Source organism: Oryzias melastigma, linkage group LG12 (genome assembly GCF_002922805.2).
Source record: "Oryzias melastigma strain HK-1 linkage group LG12, ASM292280v2, whole genome shotgun sequence".
NCBI lineage: Eukaryota > Metazoa > Chordata > Actinopteri > Beloniformes > Adrianichthyidae > Oryzias > Oryzias melastigma.
Window position 1 is genome coordinate 26038319 of NC_050523.1, and position 8658 is coordinate 26046976.

Consider the following 8658-nt stretch of genomic DNA (forward strand, 5'->3'; position numbering starts at 1 on the left):
TCTACCGCTGCAGCTGTGTTGCTTTTCTTGCAGAAAATGTTCTCCTATAGTCGCATTTGCTTGAAGGAACTTATCAATTTCCGTCGCCAGAAGTATGTAACTCAGATGTTTGTCCTCGTTGCCATGGTGAATCGTGCTGTCTTTGCTCCATTGATCAGGGCTTTTTATGGTCGCGACGCTCACACCTGATTCTGGTTCTGACAACTTCAAGTTGATTGAATCAAACATTTTCAGCTGTTCTGAAACCGAAAACCCTGAGTTTGAGAATTTAGAGTCCAGTGACTCTAAGTTCAGGTTTGAACTCTAAATTTGTTGAACCTGCTTCTTGGAACGGGCCCCTGCTTCAGTGTTTTTAGCAATCAGCTCCAGCATCTTCAGAAGCCAGATTCAGCTTACAGCATTCCTTGCATTATTGCAGGTAATGCTATATATCTACTTCATAATTATGTTTAAAAATATGCATTTAATGTTTTTTTAAACATTTTGTTTTAGAGCGTTAAATAAGTGTTTATCCTGCTCGGCCCTGTTATTATACCCGTAGGATATCTGGTTTTGTGTTGATGGTTCAGCCTCTGCTCTTCCCTTTTTCCCCGTCTCTGACTGGCAGTCCTGCACAATCCTCACCTTCGGGTGGGAAGTACCTGTACCTGAATTTTTGTCACTCCGTGTTCTGAATGTCTTTGACTGTTGGTTAGGATTCTGTCTGAGATGCTGCACGTGAAAAATGTATGTGAGATTGTCCACCTCTCTCCATCCTGTGCAGTCTGGCTCTAGCAGACAAACATTTGACCAAAATGGCCACTTGACTCCCTCCAGAGAACGTCACTCTGCTCTGGATCAGGGTGGTGTTTTAAGTGTTTGACGCCTTTGATGCAGTAAATCGTACGGTTCTTCTTATGAAGCTCTCTCATTTGATTTCCTCTGATCCTGCTATGAGATGGATAGCATGATATTTATGTAATTATTCTCAGTCTTTTATCAACTACAAACATTAGATACTTCCAACAGGGGTTCCTCAGGGTTCAATTTTAGATCCCTTTATATTAGTTACGTAAACTTACCCTCTGCCTGTCCTGAATATGAATGTATAGATCTTGCATGCGTACATGGTCCCTCAAAAGCTATTGTTGCAAGCTAGAATGAGTCTTAAGAGCGTATTCAGACCGTTTGATTCACTTTAAGTGAACCAGAGTTCGTTTACCCCAATAATCCAGAACAAAGTTTCAGTCTGAATACACTGAAGCGGTTCCTGGTCCGGGACATGGAACCGCTCTCTGGCCCATCTTTCAAGGTGGTCTCAGTTTGTTTCCAATCAGAGAGAGCCTTTCTCAGTCTGATAGGCTCCATGCTCCGAGTGGAACAACTGGACCAAAATGGCCACCATAACTGAGCATCATGGGATGTAAACACAGAGCTATTGACAAACATGGAGCAACGATGAGACACAGTAACTCACTGAAATGTGTTTGAATGAATGCTGGATCATTAAAAGAACTCTGAACGTGACTCACATTGCTTCTAAGGCCGTTCTCCTGACATGCGTCCTAAACACTCATCACCGTACCTCAGCGATCACCTCCTCGTAACCGTCTTGCAGCATGACTCCACCGTAACAAAGCAGCAGCAAAAAGCCTTAAACCTGACGTTCAAGACTGGTCAGTGAAATATAAAATTTGAACAAATGAATTATCCTGACAAGGATTACAAAGCATAGAACTTCCATTATTTCTTCCCTCGTTGTTTCCCCGCCCTCGTAATTTCTGGAGAGATTTTTAGTCACATGGTTTTGTTTACAGGCTTTTGCTCAAAACAGAAATGTCTGTTTGACTGCAGTCTGAATACAGACCAAACACAGGGTTCAGGATCAATCTAGACAAACGGACTTTTCCATTTTGAATAGACCTAAGGAGCCTTGAGTCTCTACACTGCATGCATGTGTTACTCTTATCATTTTCTGACAAACATAATCGTCTCAGATCCTTTTAGGAATAATAAAACATGATCCTATTTCTATTTTAATCAAAGGCACACAATCTGTCAAAGGAAGCACTGATCATGTGACCCAACAATAAAAACACAACAGGTAGATTTAAAAAAATAATGAATACAATAACTGCACTCTATGAGAAATATTCAAGTAAAGTATTGCCACTTTCTGAGCCGTCATTTAAGAAAAACATACCAGAGAAATAGTAAAAATGAAGTAAAATGGGAGGAAAAGAAAACCAACTAAAATGAACCAATTAGAAGAGCCACTGCAACAGGAAACAAACCCAGCAGCCCTGGATGTCAGTACAGATTTAAATGGTTCTTTCAGCAGCCCAGGAGACATACACAATCACTCAAACACTGTGATGCTGATCACTGCCCTTCACTCTATGGTCCAGCTGTAAAGCCCATTAGTAATCACTCCTCGACTCTCAGTGGCTCTTTTTGCCCAAACAGCTTCTATCAAGCCAATCTGCATAAATCTGCATTAATGGATGATTCTACCTCTGCAGAAAACAAATGTGCTTTAAAGACAAAACATCTCATGTGTCGTCTGTGGCAGAAAACATCAGATGTAGACACAAACACACAGCCTTTAGTGACACATATCTGACGGACATCCCTGCGACATTTACTGAAGGAGTACAACAGGAGAGTAGAGCGCTGATGCAATAACATGAGGAGTGATCCTAAAGAACGCTCCATGCAGCTGGAAAGTCATTTTCAAATAACTATGAAGTCATTTTTCTACTCTGAAGAAGACATGGAAATCACAGAAAGACAGTCTTCCCAGAAATGAAAATGTCAGTGAGGTTACGCAAAAATCTAAACTTAGAGAAAAATAAATCAAGAACTTCAACACAGACTTAACTGAGCTCAATAAGGAAGCAGTACTTTACAAATGTACAACAGAACTAGAATGATTGGACACACTAGTGAAGTCAAAGAAACTCCACTTCCATTAGAGCTGAAGTTGGTAAACGCAGATGGAATGCTCAGTATTTTCTCCTGAAAATATTTATATTTTTATTTATAAAAAAGCTGACATGAGCTGTCTTCATCTGAAGTCTGCTCTTTGGATGACAATTTGACAGATGAGAGGAGGATTTTCCTTTTTCTCAAGAGGCCTCATGACAGCAGCACTGCACACACGCCTGCCTGTTAATCGGCAGAACATGGTCCGTCCTGATCAGTTTTAACCCAAACGGTGGGCGTACACATCAGCAAAAACTCTCAAATGAAAAGAAACCACTGCACAACATTCTGGTTAAACCTTTGGTTAACTGTACAGCATGCATACAACCCAGAATGATTTCAATCACCAGTTTGAATGTGTGAGAACACCGACATCAAAAAACAAAGAATGTATTCTGGTGGCTTCCAAAGGCTTCTGACAAGACTAATACATCGTTACACACTGTTAATGATCCAGTTTATTACCATTGATATTAGACTTAATGAAGTATTAGTTATGGAATGACAAATGATGAGAGCGAACAAAAATATATGTGTACTTTATTGAATAAAAACAAAATCTTTGAGTCTTGATTCATATAAATGTTTCTAATAAGAATCTAATAAGTCATCTGATTGGACTCCTCTCTGCTCTCTAAGGCAGATCATTTTAAAAAGGTCACATCATGAACTCTGCTGCCAAATGCTTTTTCTCTCGTAAGCTTCCCTGGTCCTGTTGCCATGGCAATCTTCAGAGGATCTGCCGCTGGAGAACCATGATGGATTGAAATGTGAACTTCTAAAACTAAATGTTTTTAATTACATTCTGTTTGTAGCTCTGCCTGTAATACAAAACCTGACCTCCAAAAATGAATAAGAAAGTACTGATGACATCTAGTGCTGCCACAAACGATTGTTTTAATAGTCGACTAAGCACTGATTATTTTCGGATTAGTCGACTAATTGGGTCATGTGTAAAAGTGGATCTTAACCATCATTAGCTTTAGACTAACTAAAAATAAAGACAATGGGGATGATCGTTTATTAAACTAGAAAGTAGTGGCTGGAGATCCTGAAGCTTTTTACTGAAAATGATGACACAATTGACTTTAATTGCTGCAGTCTATTTGGAAAATTTTAAATATAATAAAAAACACGATATTTGGTAAAGAACTAAGAAAGAACGCTGAAGTTTACCTCATTTTTCTTACAGTGTGTAGTAAAGTTGCTTAAAAATCCTTAATACATGCAAATTTGCAAAAATATTTAGTATGTTGCTTAAATATGAGCTATACTCCAAATTAGCACAAAAAACCTTAGTAGATGTCAAATTAGCCAAGAAAGCTAGCTCGTTGCTTAAATACTCGCTCAAAAATAGCCTAAAATTCCTCAGTAGACTAAATTAGTAAAAATGTTAGCATGTTGCTAAAATATTAGCTAAACTCCAAATTTGCGGAGTCTGTTTATGTGGAACGTGTAGCCTGATTCAGCCCCTCTTCTCTGTATGAGCCCAGACAAGCCGAAAACCATAGACTGTATAAGTAGGAACTGGACTGAGAAACCCCTCCCTTTCCGTGTTCCAAACAGGAAGTACCCGCTGGTAGCAAAAGACCAAAGTCCCATAGAGAAACAGTTATTTCTCAGTCATTTTATTTGTCAGAATAATCACTCTTGCTCTGATGTTTCCTTCTTAACACGTTCTTTATAATCCTAATTTGTTTTCATTATATTTTCTTTATTGCAAGTTATTCAAGTTATAAACTGACCAATCAGATGCCTCAGTTAAAGCATGTGGCTCCCTCTGGCCCCGCCTCAAAGAGTTTTCAGAACGTGAACTGAGCTGCATTTATTGTTGATTTCTCATAAACTACAGCTGGAAAAAGTTGCTATTTCAATTACCAAACAATATGCTATTTTCAGAACAAAGACGATGACATTTGGCTGCAGTGATCTCCGTCAGAGGTTGAGTTATGAATGACATCCAATTAGAAGTGAGTTTGACTGAAGCGTTCCTTCAGTCCTGACCCGTGTATACCATCTGCATCTGTGTTACCATGACGACTCATGCCCAAACATCTCCCACACCTCACCTGTCCGTCTCCGGGCCGTCTCTCTTTAGTGCAGCTCTCCAGTATTTTCAGCGGCCCGCGCCACACTGTCAGCCATGAGCGCCTCCTCCAGACTCCTCCTGGCCTGCAGAACCTTCATTTCCTGCTCCCTGAATGCAAACAGCCACAAAGAGTCACCGTGTCAGCATGTTTTTCGCTGAATCATTTTGTCTAAATCCAACTCAACACTAAACATTTTTCACACAGGCAGCACATTAAAAAAAAAAAGACAACCTGTTTGTGGACAAAACTGAAATAAGTGACATAGCAAGTGTGTGAGAATTCCTTCTCTTTATGATGGACTAGTGCTGTTTTTGTTAACCCAACTCTGGTCCTTAAGCTCCTCAGCCATAAAACTTTGACTTTTTCTCCCTTTTTCAGCTCAGTGAGCTAACAGTAAGCCACAGGTATTTGATCCAGGTGTGTGCACAAAAACAGGGAGCAGGGCTGGAATCGTTGGCCCTAAAAAGAGCTTTAAACATGTAGGCTGCTTTTCTTTAAATGTTTCTATTAGTTACAATTATGTGAATGTCTTCCCATCACTTCATTGCTGGTCACATTTTAGAAGTGACTGAAAAAAACAGATGAAGTCTTCAGTCTGAGTTTAAGAGTGATCAGACCTCAAAACAGAGAGGAACACAAAAGATAAGAAAACACAGTTTAAAGTCTTTTATTGAGGAGTAAATGAAAGGAACTTATTATCAAAAATGAAGGGAAATGAATCAAAAGGAAAAGAGAGACAAGAGCAATTTAGGATTCAGCTGAGGAGAGAAAAGAATGGAAAAATGATAAGAAAGATGTGGATGAGGCGGAGAAAAGAGGGGGAGTTGATTTAAATGGAGAGAAACAGAAGGCGGGGGGATGAAGGGAGAAAGATGGAGAAAAAATGACGAAGGAGGGAAGGACAGCGAGGGTGCATAATTGGAAAAATGAAGCAAATGAGCAAATGTGAAGGGCTGAAAATAAATGTATAGAGAGGAGAAGGTTCAGAGGAAAACAAGACAAGGAAGCTCAGAATAAAGAAAAAAGAAAGGATGAAAGAAAATATAAAGTGAGGAATTGCAGAAGAAGATGGGAAGAGGTCTAATGTATTCCAGGGATTCTGCTGTAATGGCTTTGGCCAGCTGTTCTGTTTTTCACTGGACAGGAACAAAGTTGTGTGTCCCCACAGCGCCCCCTGCTGTCTCCTCATCAAACTGTAGTACCACACAGCCAGAGGACACACGGGTTCAACAAAGTGCCACTTCTAGCATTCAAAACGGCAATAAATCAGAGCAGAATCCTAACAAGGCTTTGGACTCCTCCCTGCTCCTGACCCGCTGCGCTGGTCCATGGACAGCCAACACCAAGCTCACACGGAAGAGGAGGACTGCTGCAGATGAGACTGATTTAGCTAATCTGTTTGAGCAGCTACCTGGATGCTATTCAGACTCGTAGATTTGATGGAAATTTAGCAGCGTAACAGCTTTTCTTCATCCAGCTCCAACTGCCTCACGCTTCATTACTCCCCATCTCTCCCGGTCTGATCCTCTCTCTCCCCACAGCTGACTGAACCCCACCGCCCACAATATGTCTGCCCTCATCCCATCCCTCAGCAGCTTGTTAGGGAATCACTCAGTAAAAGGTTTCATTCGCTGTGGGAGACAGAGCTGCCATCACTGTCTGGACTAGGAATGCAACGGTACAGCTTCTCACGGTTCCATGTTCAATTCCTTGTATCATTTTGACTAAATATATTTTTATGGAGAGTAAAATATTGAACGTTATTTATGGTTTAAGTTGATTTATTCTGGAATGATATTTCTGCCAAGTTACAGTTTTATAGTTTTAAACTTGTCATTCTGCAGCTTTTTGGACTATTTTATCATTTACAGAGATTTTTTACTCCATTTTTGGGTTTAGCTAATAATTCAGCTACATGCTAGCTGTTTTAGATAATTTAGGCTTTTTTTTCAGTTTTTTAGGATATTTTGAAGCTTAGCTATTTTTTCAGCTACATGCTAACTGTTTTTCCTAACCTATTTATTTATATATTTATTTTAAACTAATTTGGCTTTTATCAAATATTTTATCTGGCTATCAGCCTCAGCATTTTCAGCTATTAATTTCAGCATATTCAGATGCCAATTTCAGCTTACAGCATTCACACTAGTATTATCACAGGTAATAATATACATCTAGTTCATGATTATGTTAAAAAGTTACAGTTTTAAAGTTTTAAAAATGTAGTTTTAGAGTGTTCAATAAAGGTTTTTCCAGACCAGTGACCTAAAGGTGTGTTTTGGATTTTGGCCCCCCGTTTGATTGAGTTTGACACTCCTGGAATAAATTAAACTCGTAATTTGAAAAATGTGCTATTGAACCGTCAAACGCGCACAGAACAGTTCCGTTTTATATTGAATATTGTTACATCCCTAGTCTGAACCCAGAGAAACACATGAACCGAGGTTCAGTCGGTCTCTGGAAGTGTCAGCGTATCAGGATTAACCACTGATTTCACTCGGCGGGATGATGATCGAGCCTCTTGGAAGGGCCGGTTATTCCCGTCTTTCCCAGAATGAGGCCTGAGACGTGCTCCTGAAAAACACGTCATTTCTGAACTACAAATCTGTGTTTTAATCAGGGGTCGACAACCTTCAGAACTTCAGGTCCATTTCTTACCGACTACAATCCAGAAGGTTCCGCAAACTCTATTTTAAGAAAAATAATAAGACGCTAATTTATTTTATGCTACTGCAGCTATTATGATAAACACAATTTTTTTTGGTATAACTTAAACATAAATTTAAAGGAAAAAAATAGTAGTTTAAAAAAAATGGAAATAGTTTATGACTTTAGTCAGAGGTTTGCATGATATCCTTTCAAAATAAAATGACACATTTGTCTTATACTCTGATGTTCCTTAAGTATGAATTCTGTCCGTACACTAATCTCTAACTGATTTTTGGTGGTAAAAGACTCGGATAAATCTGTCAAAATGTTTTAGTGCAACTTTGATGAAGCTTATCACTGTTTTATTTCAAATAGAACTGAAGCAGTGCTTGGAAAAACAAGGAGCTGATTAGAAAATAAAACCAGACAATAAAACATTTTCTGCAAATAGACTGAAGGAAAAGTCAGAGGGAGGGATAGTTTAGTCCAGGGGTCACCAACCTGGTGCCCCCAATCACCTTACAAGCTTCCAGCAGGTCGTTTCTAAAAATAGCCCAACTAACCTAAATTGTATTCTGTTGCTATTTTTTTGATTACACTTGCACTGACATAGATTTAAAAATGAAAACGTCTTAAAAATATGTTGATGATACATGAACTGTAGATAGGTTTAGGTGACCTCTGACCTACTCCAATTCAAAGATCCTTAATTTAGCTAAAAATGCTGCAGATTTGGTCATAAGTTCAAAATGTGACAAGGTTTGATTAGAAATGTGTAAGTTGATTTATGTAATTATGTAATTAATAAACATGGAACAACATAGTGAAAATTGGACATTTTCCCATGAAATATAAGAGATCATCTGACTTCTTCTTTTCCTTTCGGCTTTTCCCTTCAGGGGTCGCCACAGCGAATCAGTTCCCTCCATCTAGGCCTGTCTTCAGCATCCTCCAC

General features: G+C 39.1%; 1 protein-coding gene across 1 annotated transcript in view; it reads right to left on the bottom strand.

Moving 5' to 3' along the window:
- The window catches only part of mbd2 (methyl-CpG binding domain protein 2), a 32665-nt gene that overhangs the window by 8171 nt on the left and 15836 nt on the right, over positions 1-8658 (bottom strand). Inside the window, exon 6 of the mRNA XM_024268531.2 lies at positions 5034-5161. Within this exon, the coding sequence (XP_024124299.1) occupies positions 5059-5161 (103 nt within the window). The 3' untranslated portion in view covers positions 5034-5058. The remainder of the gene's footprint in view (positions 1-5033; positions 5162-8658) is intronic.